Genomic DNA, 17,549 nt, shown 5'->3' on the forward strand with positions numbered 1-17,549 from the left:
AATGATTGTTTATAACTTCTACATATATGGATTTAGTTTTCTTGACTAAGAATATTTTATATTTTATAATAAAATCTTTGTCTATAAAACAAGCTAAGGCTCTTGAATCTAATAAGGCAAAGACTTTGTAATTTTTCAGTCCAAAAAAACATCTATTGTAAAATAAGATAATAGATTTAAGGAAAGAATAGAACCTTTACTAAATGTTACTTAAGATTTTAGCCACATGGTCCCTATTGTAGCTAAAAAAACTTGTTTTCCAACTCATTGTCCTCTTTGGCAACCATGATCTTTATTTTGTAATTTTGTTGTTTTTATGCCAATTAATGCAATATTGAGTAGTGTGCTTCATTAACAGGCATAAAAATAGTACTATTATAGTGGATATTTGTAATATATGAGATTTCTACTCTAAAAGTATAACGAAGTTCATAAAGATTCATAATAGTTATAAATGTATTCTCACTTCTATCAAATATAGAAATTATAATTTTTCTTTTTATTTCTATATTAAACATCTTTAAAAAATTTGCAAGTCAAATTTGAGAAAGGTAATTTCCAACTTCTAATATAAAATAAAAATTTAGATAAAGAAGAGTAATCTATATTTTTTTAAAAAAATAATATTATAAAATTAAAAAAATATTAGTTTAAAGATAAGTGATTTACAACCTTCAAAATAAAAAACAAAAGAAGTAATGTAGTTTATATACTTCTAAAAAAAATAAGAATAATAAATTAGCACTTTAGTCAAACTTTCAAGGATATAAATTATAAAGAAGCAAAGGATTAATACACTTATATGTTATTCAAAATATATAGATAATCACTTAAAGATGATATAATATTAAATTAGAATGGCTATTACCAAAGATAAGAAAATTAGAGACTCTTAAAATAAGTCTAAAAGAAAAAAAGGCATTGGCAAGAGTGAAGAAGGCTTCATTCTTGCCTCCATATACTATCTAATTAGGAGCTACGTGGCAACATTCTATAGGATTTTTAAAATGTGTTTGACTTATAAAACACATGTCTAATTTGTAAGACAAGTTTCCTATACATACACCATATGGCTAACTTATATTACAAATCACCAATATGTGCAATACGTGGCTAACTTATTGGCCAAGTTTGCAATGTATTAATAACCTACAAATACGTATAAAGTCAAATCTATCTTTAAAAAATTCTAAGAAGTTCTTCCATAAGATATTATAAAATCTACTTCTATTCACTACTATCTAACTCATATAATCTAAGTTATATTTGAGATAAAAATAATATATCTTAACCATCAATATCAATATATTAACATCTATCAAAACATAAATTTTTAAATTAATATATTTTAACTATAATTTATTTTTATTTAAAACTAAAAGATAGAAAAATTGAAATGTGATCTTAAATAGAATTCATAATCATTAAATCCACCATTTGTATCTTTAATTGATATTCTCCTAAAACTATAATCCATTTATTTCTTATATTTCTAACTTACCATATTTTCAAAAAAAATATATATATATGCTATTTCCTTCTAATTGGTTATTCAATTCTTTCTCAACATTACTCACATATATCATCTTACTCTAATTATCTATAAAAATAAAACAAAAAGCATAAAACGAAGAGAGCAAAGAAAACAAACTATAGCAAAAACAACCAATATTAGCCAAATTTTACCTCAATCCAACATACATAAAATTATAAATCTTAAAAAACATTATTAACCTTTTAAAGTTTAATTTCCAAGACTTCAATTCATTTAAATTTCAATAACCTATAATTAAATCATCCAATCAAGCTTTAAATTACAACATACATTAATCAAAATTATGATCATAAACCTTAAAAAAATTACTTATAGATTTGCTATAAATCTCACAAAATACTTTAAAATACAAACATATTTTATTTCACAAAAACCAAAGTCACTTCAAAACAATTTTGTAAATAAAATATTTATAAATATTTATAATATTTTACAAATTATTTGGTTTTAATTTCCTATGCAATTTAACAAAATTTTAAATGCCTACTCTTACCTACCTACACCTGCCTGCAAAATTCAAGTACCTAAGTGACTAAGTACCAAGAGAAGAGGTCAAAAACAAAGCAAGATAAGAACATCTGCAGCCAACATTAAACGTGATCCACCCAATATAGTTGGAGTCTACAACCATTGCACCAACCTTTCCAAAGCATGTTGGTTTGATGGAATCTCACATAATTTAGAGTGATCTGGATTTTGCCCAGCCCAAAACCCAAACCATACCATACCATGGGGTAGCCGGTAAGGGGCAACCCACAGGACTTATGGACATACACAAAGTCTCCACGGTTCATCCATCAAACAACCCTGATAAGCCCAATCTAGGTCCTCTTTTCCTAAGCGAAGAAGCCATGAAAGAGTGAGACCCAAGATTGAAGCAAGTCACAAATTTATTCTTTCCATCTAACTTGGGCAGCATCGGAGCTGTAATCTGCTCTCACCACTGCACAGCGTCCCAGGTGGCTACACCATGGCGAGCATCCAACCAAGGAGGACATCCCTGCAATTCCCTTGCAAGGATGTCTTACCGAACCCAGTACAGTGGAAGACACTTTAGCCAGAATACCTCCAGCCGTAGGACTTGTGGGAACGTAAAAAAACCAACTGGGATGTACAAAACGATTAGGGCATGGAAAATGCAGTTAACAACATGCCCATTCAAATCGAACGAATTCCTGCACAACGGTACTGCTTCGATGACCGACTCAGGAATACAATTGAAATGGCAATCCGAAAGCAAGAACTACAAGTCGAGGTGAGAAAAACAAAGCCTACAAACAGAAGACTCCATTCACATGCATTCCTAAGCGCCAGTCTGTGGTAGTAAAACCGGAAAATAAAGGTTCGATAATGTTCAAAGCAATCATATCGAAAATCGCCAGTCACCGGCACGCGTTTACAGAAACAGGACCGATCGGCGGCCCAGCAGGCAAAACAGAAACAGCCACTCGCCGCTTGACCGTCCCTATCCACCCATAGATCCACCTCTACTCTCAGCAAAATCGCTGCTCTGTCGCTACTCACTACTCGCATCACTATCTCATGTACATTACCAGTCTGCGGCCTTCCCGTCGTTGCCCGACAGCCCACACACCTTGCCATCGTCTCAGCCTCTTCACAACCATCCATCGCAACGTCCTCTCTTCCACACACGCATGGCCAACCAGCACAAGGCTCCCGCTTCCTCTGCTGTTGCTCCTGCTGCGTGCCTCCTGGAAGCTTAGGGGAATACATCGCCCACCATGCAGTACTGGTCCACTTGACTCGGCATCTCGCGTCCCACACCCTCCGCTCCTCACTGTGGGTTCATCAGTGCGTCCGAAAGGCTCAGGCTGTTCCGCAGCGTCGTCCGACCCACTGCACCGTTCCCTTTCCGCATCATCATCACGAACTCGTTGTAGTCGATCCGCCCGTCGTTGTCCTGATCCACCTCCCGGATCAGATCCTCGATCGACGTCTCCCCCATGTTGTACTTGCTGCAAGCCTGCTGCAGCTCGTCCACCGTCAGATACCCGCTGTTGTCCTTGTCCAGCCACGAAAACGCCGCAAACAAGTTCTCCTCCCGCTCGATCTTGTTCAGGTGCAGAGTGGCCGCCAGAAACTCCCCGTAGTCGATCGTCCCGTTCTGGTCCACGTCCGCAGCGTCCATCAGCTGCCGGATCTCCGACTCTACCAGGTTCGACCCCACTCTCTCCAGCCCGCTCTTCAGCTCCTCGAACGTGATGGTGCCCGAGTGGTCCGTGTCGATCATCTTGAACATCTCCCGCAGCCCGGCGATCTCCTCCTCCGACAAAAGCTCCGCGATCACCCGGATCGCCACCTTCTTCAGCTTGTTCATCGCCGAAAACTGCTTCAGCCGCGATTGAACCGCGGGATCCATTGGCCTGTCCGGAGCCACACCCTCCTCGCCAATCCACGGGTGGCTCAGCACCTGATGCGCTTTCAGGCGACGCTTCGCGTTCGGGTCCAGCATCCTCCGGATCAAGTCCTTCGCGCTGTCCGATATAGACGGCCACGGCTCCGACACAAAATCCAGCTCGCCCTTCAATACCTGCTCGAATATCCCCTGCTCCGTCTCCGCCCAGAACGGTGGCACTCCGCTCAGTAGAATGTACAGTATCACCCCCGCGCTCCACACGTCCGCCTCCGGTCCGTAGTGCTTCCTCAGCACCTCCGGCGCCACGTAGTACGGGCTCCCCACCACGTCCGTGAACACCTCGCCAGGCTTGAAGAATACCGATAGACCGAAGTCCGTCGTTTTCAGCGCCGCGCCTTCGCTCTGGTCCGATAGCAAGAAATTCTCCGGCTTCAGGTCCCTGTGCATCACGCCCAGCGAATGGCACGTCTCAACGACTCCCACGATCACGCGGCACAGCTCCGCCGCTTGAGCCTCCGAGTAGTGCCCTCGCTGGATGATCCGGTCGAACAGTTCCCCCCCCGCGCACAGCTCCATCACTAGGTGCACCGCCATCTGATCCTCGTACGCGCCCTTGATCGTCACGATGTTCGGGTGCCCCGATAAATGGTGCATGATGTGCAGCTCCCGCCGCACGTCGTCCACATCCTCCTGCGAGATCAGCTTTCGCTTCGCAATCGACTTGCACGCATACTCCCTCCCCGTCGCCTTCTCCACGCACAGGTACGTCGTCCCGAACTGCCCCTGCCCGAGCTTCCGCCCCAGCCTGTACAGGTCCTTCAGATTCTCGGTCTGCCGCTGCAGCACCGAGTGCGTGAAGCTCAGCCCCGGGATCAGGTTCAGCCCTGCTCTCCTCATGGCTGGCACCACGCAGTTCTCCTGCCTCCTGTTCGCTGCGGATGGGTACACTGTGGGTGCGATCCGGATCACGGCGGGCGCCTGAATCGTCAGGCTCAGCTGGGGCTTAAGCTCTGCTCTCGCCTCCTGCTCAACGCCCGCCCCGGATTTCCTCCGCTCCTCTGGCGAGGGGTTGTTGGGTTTCGCTGCCGGCTCCTCTGGCTGCGTGCCCTTCGGCGTGACCGAGGGACTGGGCGAGCCTCGTTCCTGAGGGAACTCGAAGAAGCCGGCCTTGCTAGCTGCCCCTACACATGTGTTGCCCATTCAGTGCTCATGTCCCCACATCAGCCTTCCCAACTTCACAACTTCCTGTACACCATGAGCAGCAACCCGATATATGTTCAACATAACTCTCGTTTGGAACGCTGGGAAACACACTCAAGCAATCACGAAAGAAGGAAATATAATAACAAAGGCAACACGTGCAGCATTCAGTAGAAGACTTCTTCTGTGCTTATGAACGTGGTGTTTAGAGGAGGAGAAGAATTTGAAAATAGAGGTTCAAGAACTTTCGAAACTGGTTCGGTCTCATCAATATGGACCGAATCAGTAGTACACTTGGCAAACAATTTCGTGATGTTATGGCTGTGTATGCTGAGTATGTTAGGAGGACAGTCATTATTGATAAATAAAGGTGTAGTAAATGAATTTTTTTCGGACTACCAGGTGCCACAAATGCCATGATTCATCGGAAGTATGTCTCCAAGGAACGGTATTTTTAAGAGTAATAATTTTCAATTGCCTAAGGTGCCAATTGAATAGCCGATTGATGGAGGATTGTCGTACAGGCGTAATGCAACAATACAACCGACGAAACTTCACCCGTGATTGTACAGATCGAAGTGATACTGGAGACAATCACAACCTAAACCAAAACTAATTAATCATTAGGACAAGGTTTGTTAAACCGAAACCTAGCCTATACGAATCTGAAACACTTGAACGTAACTAATGATCTTCAAAATGCCGGAAAAATAAAACAAACGAAATTTCAATGCCAAAGTAATTTGGATTATTTCATGTTCAAGGTGATAAGTTACACCAGGATCATGTGGAATGGTGTAGTCACTAACAGTGAAAAAAAAAATTGAAAACGTGCTCACATACTCTGGAAAAAGCGATCAGATTTGAAGCTCAAACGTTCCTCTCCATCGGGTTCAAAAATTGAATGTACTTGCTGACATAAACTAATGATCGTAAAAAGATGAGAAGTTGGGGAGAAAAGCAGACCAATTCTGTAATTGCAACGCTCACGACAAGCGCATTCGAAATCGAATGTTGAAACTTTTATTCTAAAACCTATATCTGTAAATTCCATCCATGACTAAGTGAAATTAAATGTTTGGCCCTGTTAAAAGCAGAGTTCACCTCAATGTTATCAAATTTCAACGCCAGACCCATGCAATTCAACATTGAAGAACAGATTCGCACCGAATCCAAGAAATTCAACGAATGAAGCGTGTCACCTGGTGGCATTTGATTTCAGTAGCCAATTTCTCGAGTTTTCAATCGCAAGTATCAAAGAAGCACGCACATCCATCCCCAATCCACACATAGGAAAAGCTCCAGAAAATTATTAACACAGCTTCAAGATTATGAAACATACCAGGGACACCAAGTTGAATATTCAAGAGAACCGCAAGACAAACAATCTCAACTAGCATACAACACACCAGCTTCATGCTGTTGCTCATCCCAGGTTCATCCCATTTATCAACATTATACCCAGAAAATCACAACGACGCCGTACAAATAACACGACGCGAGAGGTACTGAAATATGCGGGGCGGACTTGGGGGTTATCAAAGGCGATGGCACACTCCTAAAACGACTTCCCCAGTTCCTCCAATCAGGACATGACCATGAACATGCTTGAATTAGAAAAGTTTTTAACGCTTACCAGAAGCTAGGTCACTGAGTCGGATCACAAGCAGCAGCACCGCATCTACCACATCATCTTCCCACCTCACGACTTCTCCAGGACAAGCGATCAATCAACTCACAAAATGTGCTCCGTTCTCAAACCGCCGAACCCCGACTCGGCCGCGAACAAGGACTGCCTCTAGGAACAGGGGAGAACAAGTACCAAACCCACGCAGCTTCACTCCCGGAAGCGTTTCACTTTCACCCACCGTTACGATCAACGGAGAAACCCTTTTCCGACGCAATCAATTGACAAATTGCGACAAGCCCAACCCTTCTACGTCTCTCCCCTATCAGCGTGAACCCAAATATCACCCACGCAACTGCAGAGCACCACCACTGCATGCGCCTGAACACGCACAAGCACTATTGCATATACAATAGTGTAGCCCCAGCAGACAGTACCAATACCATTCACTAGCGCAGATTACAGAGCTAAGAGTGCCAGGTCGCAGTCTACGATGGTCGGTCTAGTAAGCAACTAGTACGCAAAGTTGCCAGGGCCTATACGCTGAAGCCCACTACCGCCCCTACACCTCCCCACCCCCTTGAGCGCCAAAAAGTCTACACAAGGGAATGCCGTAGACTACTCGGTCCCACCGTGGGTCCGACTATTCGGGAGCCTAAACGTGGGCTCGACCGAGATGGGCCTGCCGATCTCCTCCGATCGGGAAGCGCTCGCTCGCTCTACTGAATGGCTACGCAACCTTCTACTCTCTCGCGCTCTGTCGCTCCAGTTGCGGCACCAGCACCTTCACCATCTAAGCATTCTGCTCCTCTCCTCTCCTCTCCTTGCCCTTCTACCTCTCTCACTGTGCTCTTGTGCTGTTTGATCCACGCGACGAAACTGCCGCCGCGATTGACATTGCGACACACTCGTTGACTGACTGGCACAGCGGCGAAACTCCATGGCCTGGTGATACCTTCGCCGTCGATGCGCAGCTGCGAAGATCTCCCTCGGCGGCATCTTCTTTGAACGGAACCGGTTGGATGGATAGAAGTATACCTGGTGGATGAATGAGTGGATGTAACAATATCATATCCGTTCATCGTGCATCCCTCGTAGACGAAATCCGTTCGTTCGAGGATATCGGATACAAGCCATGTGTAAACCTCACCCATATTTTCACATTCAAAGTTTTCATTCTATTCTATATGATCTTGTAAGAAATTACGCATGCTCATTTTATTAAATCATTCATCTCTTCAACCTTGTTGTGTTTTTTTTTTTTTTTTTTTTTTTTTTTTATAATGAAAAGCGCATCTTGACATGTAGATAGTTGAAAATGTGTAATTGATTATAATGCATACTAGTTGAAGCAATGAATTTGATAATTTATTAGAGGAATATCCACAATCCACATATTTTCTACATATATATGCACTAGAAAGGAGACCCATATAGCAAGTTGATTGCTAAGTTCTAAAAACACTTATTAGACAGTAGTAACCTATATCATACATAGACTATAACATCACAATGTCATGGTAAATATTGTAAAAAAATATGATATGTGATTTGACTGATTTTTCTTTTAGTATTCTTGTTCATAACTTTTGCCAAGTATTTCAAAAGAGTTTGCTAAAATTTTTACCAAACATTCTAAAAAAAATCTCATGTGTTGATTGGTAAATTTATTTTTAAAATCATGACTAAGGATATTTCGGAAAATTCATCCAATCACATTTCAGTTGAACTTCAGTCAATTAAGAAATTCACTGAAACCAATAGTCTCTTCTATCAGATGGAATTTAGTCAATAAGGGAATCTCAAGGATAGACACCAAAAAGAACTTAACATACAAACTAGATATTCTTATTCATGTACATAAATAATTAAATAGACTTTGCAATGAATTGTTTTTCAATATGTGGTTTGCATTTGTGTGTAGAAGAAACCTAGTTTGGGAATACAATAACGATAGTTTTTAGACTTTGTTTTCAAAAATCAACCCCATTGAAATTAGTGTTAAAAGTGAATTCTGTTTCCTGCAACTAAGTTCTCTCATTTGACAGAATATTTTATATTGAGATTTAACATAAAATAAAGAAAAGAAAGAAGATTCTGCATACTTTAAAACACTCATTTTAGTACACATTTACCTCTCAAGCATAAAAAAGTACAAACCAAACTAGTCATGAGTTTATGTAGTAAAATATTGTTGTGAACAATGCATGATTTTTATTTTAACTATTTTGAAGAGGATGTAAGCCATGTCTATATCTAAGGCCAAAAGTGAATTGACCCATGTAAATTGATGCCATTGCAATATATATATATATATATATATGTATGTATGTGTGTGTGTGTGAGATCACCACAACAGTAAAAGCAATTGATGGAAAATTACGCACAACAAATGTCATTTATGTTTTGTGTTCCTGTACTCTACATAAATATAGTGTTCTTTTTCAAGTCTTTGATGCCCAATTGAAGTATGTAAAAGTGAATATACACAAATATATAAATACACATATGTACAAACTCACACACACACACACACAAAGTAGAGATTGTTGCTTGATTAATTCATTCCTTGCATGTTGCTTGCTAGGTTCAACCTCAGCATCCTTTATATTAATAATAATAAGTTAACATTCTGTCATTCTCAATGTAGAGACTAACTTTTATTTTAAATTTTTATTCTTTTAAACTGGCTGTTATTGCTACTTGCTTATCAGAGAACTTTTATTGCATCTTCAAGTAAAGTTTTCATTAAATGAAGGAAACTAAACATGTTGATGGCCTTTAATGAACAATTTAGCATCTCAATAGGTCAAATGTTTAAAACTAGTATTTTTAAAGAGTTTTTTTAATCTGCAACAGTAGTTGTTGGTAAATAATATGCTTTAAAAAGTATAGAATGGCTACACTATTCTGTATGTCTTTAAGTTACCCTCACAATACGTTTTCTAACCTGACACATATTATTTTGATGGAATTCGAGTGTGTGTGCATAGCATATTATTGTAATCAACATTGAACTTGGAACCATAACTCACTAAAATAAATAAGTTATGGAACTTTTCATTTCAAATTTTGTAACTAACCTCTCAATAAACATATCTGTTTCTGCTAGATGTATATTCCCTTTATGTAAAGACCACAAAAATAAAATCAATAAGCTGCAAACCAAATCAACCATGATTAAATATATGTTTTGAAAGTTGAAAACTGTTACATGTAAAATTGAAATTCTACAGTAAATGTTAATGTTGATCTTGGCAATATATTTGTAGGAATTGACTAATGACACAGTACCTAGACATCTCTAGTTTTAGCAATCGGTTCCAAAGGCAAATTCATGTTAATTGTTCTTTCTATTTAAAAAATAATAATGTAATGTTTTGGATAGTTTAATATCCAAACTCTTTCTCCACATGATTTATTGTTAACAGTTTTAATTCAACAGTATAATGTTATTAAATAACAGCCCAGAACTTTTACTCCACATATCTTGTCAAGAAAGAAAATACAAATCATCACTTTTTTACTAGTTTTGATTCCTAAAGAAAGAAGGAAAAACTTAAATGGTCTTTTGATTGTTAAATTACAATATCATCAAGTAGTAATGAAAAATAATTATAGTTTTCTTAGTACGAATCGATTTATAAGAGTAAAAACTCAAGAACAGAAGGTAAATAATGCTGATAAATTTCTTGTTAGCTCATTAAACAATTCAACTCATTATTTAATTAGTTTTCCAATCATCGAAGGACAAAAGGGGGGGGTGTGCAATTCATATAAATAGTTTAAAAGCCATCTTTTTCAAATCTCTTAATCTTTTTGAGATTTTGGAGAGAATAAAGTTCTAAACATGACCCAAACTCTTACAAATCAATTCTACAAAATACCATTAAACATTCCTCATTACAAATCATCTCATTACAAGCTAGATGTTATGTGCATATTTGAGTTTTTCAAAACATTATTTAAAGAATCAGAAATTCTTACAAAAATTATTACACTTTTATAATATCAAATCAAAAAGTATTGGAAATTTAAAGACCATCTTTAATGAATAATAGCCTAGTTATTCCAAATCTCCATAAATATTAACATTCAACTTGACTAGGTTTGTTTTCAATTTTTAATTCCATAAACATTAGGGGATTTCAACATGACACTTTTGGGTGATATTTCACCCATGATGCAAGCTCAAAGTATCCCACGATATTTCAAAATATCACTTGATACTTCACCAAATCACCTACCTCACAAGGTGGGTGATTTTAAAATCAAAATATCAAAAGAGGGGTCGGTCAAATATCAAAAACTGCATTGCTTGCCTCAGCCCTCCTCCCTCTTCAATTCCATACCAAGGAAGTAATAAAGTTTGAATCAAGGAATAATATCAAGGGTAATAAAGTTTGAAGGGTGATATTTTGGATTTGATATTTTAAGTGATCTTGGGAATATCAGGTGCTAAATCCCAGTTATTTGGTTTTGCAAAAGTGCCATGTTTGAACCCCCTATTAAAGTCCTTGAGATATTTAGGATAACATCATTTTAATGCAAATGGTACCTTCCTTGGGGATACTCTCCAAAACACGGATGCATGTTGAAAATGAAAATTGCAAGTACGACGAATTCGTGTCAATATTGTAATGAAGAACAACCAACTCATGGTCTTCGGCTCCCCATTCCCATGCGTAGCCACGCTCTGCGATTGGCGGCTGGGATGGTCGATTGCCACGTGCGACGCACGTTGCTTAGTCAGCCGCCTGTCTTATTGTGTCTTTATCTTTCACAGCTTCATACGCTTCGGGCCAGAAAGAACTGTATCTATACTTGTCCTTTTCTTTATCACGTTTCTTTTTCTTTTCTTCATCCTGTTGTACTCCGACGAGCGTTATTCATTCCTTGAGAATACTCACGGAAGCTGTCTGCAGTGGTTTTGGACGTATGTTCGGAGACGAAAGGAGCTCTTGCTTCGTGCTCATTTTGTCGAGAAAATGGGTTGATTCGCTACAACCATTGTCGCCTCGGTGCCAGGACTAGAATCGATACTATTCCGTGGTGAAAAATGACTTCAATACTGTGTCCGAATCTCGCCATCACTGCAGTGCGCAATGATAGATGCCTACTCGGAACTGTCCGAGCTGTTTTTCGATCCACAATCCTGCCGTAGCAGTTGTTTTCATGCACTTGTTGCTGAGCCTTCGACGGTGACTGATGCTCATCAAATCGGGTCGGGACTTTGAATTCCTGTTCCGAATATCAAAAGTAGGTGTCAATAACGGCGATGGCGTCGCCGTCGCCTATTCACTGCATTGCGACAGTGCATCCACGGAATAGTATCCCCAGTGTGCCTTTGCTAGCTGGTTGTCCTAGCTTGAGTGATGCTTGATGGAAACTACTGGATTATTAATACTAGTCATTGTCTGCTTTGAACGAAGTGGCTTCTGGCGGTTTTACGATTAGTACAGCAATCACATACCTCCTGTGTGGGCTGCAGACGTGGTCACGCAGACAACGCGCTGCAACATGACCCTTGGACATGGTGTGAGCAGCTTTTGTCGAAGAGGTACAAGGATTCTGCAGTAAGCAGGAAAGCGGTTCACTAAGTCCATTGCGTTAGGAATGTTGCTGCTTGCCCATGACATTCCTCACATGGCATTCGGTTGATGAAGTCAATACAATAAGCCGCAAGTACATGTGACAAGCTGCAACAAGATAGTCCGGAATTTGTAGTAGTTTTGAGAGCTCCTGGACGTGCTATTTCGTCCGGCAAAGCAGGTATAACGTCAAGACCATAGCGTAGAAGCGCTAAATTATGGTCCTCACACAACTCTCTGATTAGATCACTCAATTGCAGCAGTTCTTTTACAGGCTTTCACGTCTTTTCCTAGTATCTTTGCCAGGACGGTAATGGGGTCCTGGGGCTTCTCGTCACCTCTCTTTCTGCTCGTAAATCCTCTAATCCTGCTTGATTCAGTTGACATATCCCATTCTGTTGTAGAACCCTTGGAGACACCGTCATCGATGATGTGCGAGAGTTGGCACGCGGATTCTTCTTCGATATAAAGCTGTGAATTGCCACAAGTCGTTGGTTCACGAATTGCACATGGTCTTTGAAAGCCAGCGATAGCTCTGCCATGTTAGATGCGAGCTTGAACATAGTAGCCTTCAGTTCGTCCATCTCAGATGTGCACTGCTCCACACATTGCGGCCTGATGTTGAGAGAAAAATCTCTACCCTGCCATCCAGCAAAGCAACAGAGCTAGTCATTTCACGTGCTGTTTTAATTACCGGCCATGGATATGAAATTAATGATGAGGAAGCATCTTTCTTTAAGAGCAGTATACAAGGTCCGTGCAAAAGGAGAAGCGTACACTCATTTCACGTGTGGATTTGACACCCGAGATCTCTTGTGGCGTCTCTGCCAGTGGTGGAGAGGAAATCTTCCTTAATTCCTCCTGAAGTTTCACATTGACGATGCTAACACTTAGGATGATATGCAACAACAAAACTGTCTTGAGGCCGTCCGTTCATGAACTTGAGCATGTTAGACTGCAACATGGAACCTAATCGCTGTCTTTTCTCAAGCTTTAGAAAGGAAGATACTTCACGGATATCTGCAGTGGATTGTTTACTGGTGGGTTTCATGGATTCAATAAGTGCAGATTGAATGTAGGTGGAGGAAACATGGTGAAAACCAAGCACAGAACCCCGCTGTCCTGTGGGAACTTGCCGCTTTCAAGGAACGCAATGTCTCTCGAAGGGCGGGGATCTCAAGGAGAAGTTTCCTGGGCTCCAATTTTGATGATATTCGAGATCTCTTCAACTTATCTTCCAATCTCATCAGCTCTGCTTTCGTCTCTTTCTCCTTCAGCTGCCACTCTACCAATTCCCGGTCCTTCTTCGTTGCCTCCCTGCTCAATTCCAAAATCACATGTAATGACTTAAATAAAATCACACCATCACAACGAAATTACGCAGCTGTTCTAGTGTTTTGTCCAAGATACTTGAAAACTGAAAGACCTACGAGTGTTGAGTTTTATAAATCATAGCTTGCTCTCACTTACTTCTGGAGGCGGTCGACATGACTCAACGCATCATCTAAGCTCTTCCTTTGCCTGTCAAACAGCCTGCAAATACACCTTGAAGTTGAGTGACATCTTGTGCAATCTCGCGTCGACCGTCAGCACCAATTGTCATCTTATTGAGCATATTACCTCGCAAAAGCTCGGTTACCACTCTCCGACAATAGTTTTAGTTCCGGACTCGATCTGTTCAAGGTAACATCTAGTAGCAGTTAACGTATTTGGATCGTCATGGACCAAGACGAAAAGTGAAACATGCTTCATACATTTGTGAAACTGGGTCACACCTCTCTTTCTTCTTCCATGACGGATTATCTGGTTTTTGTAGGTTTTCTTTCACATCTTGTTGTCTCTTCACATGCTTCCTAACCTGCTGATGGGGTAATGGTTGTCTCTTAGTAGCCCCACTGCACGTCGACATCTGCGATTACACAACTGTTTTGGTAATCGCAAGATGATACCAAACTGCAGGTACAGGGATTAGAAATTCCCCGAGGCTGGCCGAATGACCTACTAAGAATGTAGCAATCGACGGGAAGCAACCATGATGATATCCAGAGAAGCTAGTCGAGTGTGCGGACCTCATCTTGGCTTCGGTTTTCCTGCAAATCTGTAAGTTGGTCAGGCTCACCGCTTCCAGGACGTTTCTGAGCTCTCAGCTCGTGCATTTTCATCTGCGCATCTAAAGTCTGAAAACACAACACAACAACATGTCATACACGAGAATTTCACGCCTCAAATACGAATTCGAAGCATGTGTTAACCTTGTAAGAGTTTCAGGTTGCAGGATTGTAGTGTTAGAGACAGATTACTCAAGTCTCGAACCCACCTACTTCAGTTGCGTAATGAGAAATGTACAACCGGTACAGCGACGAACCTTGATTTCAAACTCCGTTGCACATTCAACGAGAGCTAGCTGGAGCTCTTCCACACTTGAAATCTGATGGCTCCCCAGTCTCGTAATCTCCTTCCCCTGATGCAACCACCGCTAACTTTCAACCATATGCACCCTCTGGTCTAGGACTCTGTACCTTGATCATCCACAGAACAAATGCCCTTTCGCAACTTATGCTTTGAATCTAAAAATTCAGCCACACAATCATAGTCTGAAGAAAGCAGGAGGTTTTCACTGCGACCACTATCTTCTACCAGATTACAGAGCTACAAACATGCTCCACACGTCTCATTCTTTCAGTAATCCTAAAACCTAGAAAAACACAAACCCGGAAAGTGGGTGCTCACCTGGAAGATGGCGGGAGAATTCACGGTCGTGTAGATGAGTGAATCAAACTTGTTCTTGAGAGCCATGGTGCCATTTTGCAACACTGGCAGTGTCACTGGACGTCCACCTTCACCCAGACATCCAATTCAGGGGACTGCACTGCTTATGGTACAACTCATCTTCGTCGATTTCTCTGAACCCTACTTCAGCAATATTCTGGCAACTGAGAGCCTAAACTGTCGAAACCTTATTCCACAACAAGCTTTCAGCATACTTGATTGAACCACGCACCTACTTCAAGCTTCTGAATTGTTCCCGCTCTGTGACGAGAGTTTTGACGAGCGCAGAAGTAAGTGGAACAGAAGTGAGGGATTCTGCCACAACATTTAACCACTACATTTTTGCAGTTACGATTCCCAGAGTCGGTGCATGCGATAACTCCCGCTACCGCATCGCATGCGGGCTCGTTCAACCCTTCAGTTTCTGAGTGCTCAACCGAGCAGGGGACATTAGGGCTTGGGACATTAGAGCAGCGTTGTGCTAGGCTTGAACTATTATGAGCGTATCGATCGTCGCCTTTGCGAGGCGAGTCATTTAGTTGTTGCTCCGTAACAGAATAACCGGAGCAGCGCCGTGATTGGGTTGGAGGATGACAAGCGCAAGCAGCTTCGTCTTTGCCGGTTACGTTGTGTGGCGAGGGTCCCCCAACGGAGAAACTCAAGCAGGCCGGATATGTTGGGGTTGAAGCATGACAAGCGTGAACTTCTTCTTTCAGACGTAAATTGTGTGGTTGGCACTCGGCACCGGGACTAGGGAACTGACAAGCGTAGGATTCCTCATTGACAGAATAACAGTTACTTTCAGGTAGCGGAGTGAGAGGGACGGTCTCGTTATCTGGTGATGAAGCCATTCCCTTAAATGAAAGCTGAGAAGAGAGCTGTGTCTTGGCAATCATGTGGTCCTGCCGACGCTCTAAACTCTCGGCTTCCGTCCCCACACTCTTTTCGCAAGTTGAGATTTGTGTGGAATTTGCACAGTCTTCCCTTATTTCCAAAACAGTACAACCTCGTCTCACTCTGTCTTGACGGATTGTCACACGAGGATATCCTGGAAACTCAAATACCCGACTAGCTGTCATTGATACGTTTGCTGTGGAGCTGCTTGTTATCCAGTCATTTCTTTGAGGAAGCACTTGCAAGGAATACGAGTTCTGTCCGCAGTCGAATTTGGGTTCCCCAGCAAATCCTTGCACGAGCGATGGACTCCTTGAGCGAAATTTTTCGTAGCGTTGGTGTGCTTCATGTGCTGCTGGGTACCTGGGGCAGGAGAAGCCCATCAACTTGGAGGTCACTTGCTGAGTTGCGAACGTATGACAAACGGTACAAATTCTTCCGGGGTCCTGCTTCACATTCGATCCATACTCCTCGTTCTCTCCCTTTCTGCATGTATGCTGACAAAGGGTGTCCGATATCGCGGCAGTCGAGGCATTGAAAATCCTTGCATGCTCCTGCCCTCTTGCGAAAGTATCCAATTTCCAGGAGAACATCATTCGTTCGACTCCGTCCGCAATCTGCTCGATGGTGTGGAAATTCAAGCCTCGAAGATACATGTCATCAGATTTCTCTTCCTCACAGTCCATTTTCCAAGCTTCTAAAGGTTGCACTTTTCGCTTGCGACCATGTCTCTGTCGTGTGGCATGATCACATGGTGTTGATAGCCGTCTGACTATGGGGCGAGTCATTACCCCGTATCAACAACATGCGCTATGGAAAGTGAATCGTGTGTGGCAAGGCTGGATAGGAAGCTGCACCTCGAGGATGTTCTGCACGATAGAACAACTTGTCCTCGCATAAATAACCTAGTGTAACGTTAATAACAGGAAGTCTTCCTCGAAATCTTCAATGTGAACGAGACATGCGAATTTGCACATAAGGCTGAAATACACTCAAATTAAATCTAGGGCATCCACTGCACAACAGACGTATATATGATCTGTTCAGAAGAGACATTTGTACGATAGAAATAGACAGAATCCAAAAGAGATGAGCAGGACTCTTCCTCCGAAGCAGGCTTATATCAAGCAACGATGCTTTCAATACAAGCGGAGTGAATGTTGCAGACACCATACGATGTAGCGCTGCAACAACTACCCAATTTTCTGCGGAAGATATATTTGCAGCCAATGCATCTATGATAAACGTCGAACAATCATCATGCAACGCCTCTAACCGTCTCTACTGCTATCGCAGTGGAGACAAGGTTTAAACATCCCAGCCCTAAACAATCGCAGTCATCTAGTTTATGACTATTAAATAACCTGCCCCTTCAGATTCGCTTAACCTCACAAGCTAGACTCAGGTACTAGCTCATTCCTTGACAAGATCATGTCAACTCAACATCCAGACATTCATTATGTAACACTTGGACTAACCTGATGTTCAGGCATAGGAACATCTTCACATGAAATCAACTGATGCAAGATTTTGCTC

At 41.7% G+C, this 17,549-nt stretch overlaps 2 protein-coding genes and 1 long non-coding RNA gene across 10 annotated transcripts; 1 reads left to right on the forward strand and 2 right to left on the reverse strand.

Annotated features, from left to right (window-relative positions):
• Positions 1–2,873: 2,873 nt before the first annotated feature.
• Positions 2,874–7,603, reverse strand: LOC112273288 (calcium-dependent protein kinase 4). Of its 3 annotated transcripts, none has more exons than XM_024501884.3 (2): positions 6,769–7,603; positions 2,874–5,177 (listed from the first exon to the last, which is right to left on the reverse strand). In XM_024501884.3, the coding sequence occupies exon 2, from the start codon at positions 5,130–5,132 to the stop codon at positions 3,351–3,353; it is 1,782 nt and encodes a 593-aa protein (XP_024357652.1). In that variant the 5' UTR covers positions 5,133–5,177; positions 6,769–7,603; the 3' UTR covers positions 2,874–3,350. The 3 variants fall into 3 exon arrangements, with proteins under 3 accessions (XP_024357652.1, XP_090101476.1, XP_090101475.1); XM_090245350.1 differs by having other exon boundaries at positions 2,874–5,107; positions 6,769–7,598; XM_090245349.1 differs by having other exon boundaries at positions 2,874–5,113; positions 6,769–7,598.
• A 4,067-nt stretch (positions 7,604–11,670) lies between these two features.
• On the forward strand, positions 11,671–12,969 carry LOC141044633 (uncharacterized). The gene is made up of 2 exons (XR_012216266.1): positions 11,671–12,018; positions 12,251–12,969. It is a non-coding gene; the product is annotated as an uncharacterized LOC141044633 (long non-coding RNA).
• On the reverse strand, positions 12,535–17,508 carry LOC112273287 (uncharacterized). 6 transcript variants are annotated; one of them, XM_024501880.3, is made up of 10 exons: positions 15,352–17,508; positions 15,081–15,187; positions 14,716–14,811; positions 14,420–14,527; positions 14,126–14,208; positions 13,971–14,024; positions 13,821–13,883; positions 13,487–13,667; positions 13,128–13,211; positions 12,535–12,991 (listed from the first exon to the last, which is right to left on the reverse strand). In XM_024501880.3, the coding sequence occupies exons 1-10, from the start codon at positions 16,799–16,801 to the stop codon at positions 12,641–12,643; spliced, it is 2,577 nt and encodes an 858-aa protein (XP_024357648.2). In that variant the 5' UTR covers positions 16,802–17,508; the 3' UTR covers positions 12,535–12,640. The 6 variants fall into 6 exon arrangements, with proteins under 6 accessions (XP_024357648.2, XP_024357647.2, XP_024357651.2 ...); XM_024501879.3 differs by having other exon boundaries at positions 14,126–14,259; XM_024501883.3 differs by lacking the exon at positions 13,971–14,024.
• Between the last annotated feature and the right edge of the window lie 41 nt (positions 17,509–17,549).

This window comes from Physcomitrium patens, chromosome 20, assembly GCF_059467195.1.
Source record: "Physcomitrium patens ecotype Gransden chromosome 20, ASM5946719v1, whole genome shotgun sequence".
Taxonomy (NCBI): Eukaryota; Viridiplantae; Streptophyta; class Bryopsida; order Funariales; family Funariaceae; genus Physcomitrium; species Physcomitrium patens.

What these genes read in the sequence shown, in the direction of transcription:
- LOC112273288 (XM_024501884.3), bottom strand. Translation starts at nt 5,132, where the DNA reads ATGGGCAACACATGTGTAGGGGCAGCTAGCAAGGCCGGCTTCTTCGAG.
- LOC112273287 (XM_024501879.3), bottom strand. Translation starts at nt 16,801, where the DNA reads ATGACTCGCCCCATAGTCAGACGGCTATCAACACCATGTGATCATGCC. An exon ending in TCATGGAAGAAGAAAGAGAG is followed by an intron (nt 14,025 to 14,125) that starts GTGTGACCCAGT and finishes TACCTTGAACAG; the next exon opens with ATCGAGTCCGGAACTAAAAC. An exon ending in CATGTCGACCGCCTCCAGAA is followed by an intron (nt 13,668 to 13,820) that starts GTAAGTGAGAGC and finishes GGAATTGAGCAG; the next exon opens with GGAGGCAACGAAGAAGGACC.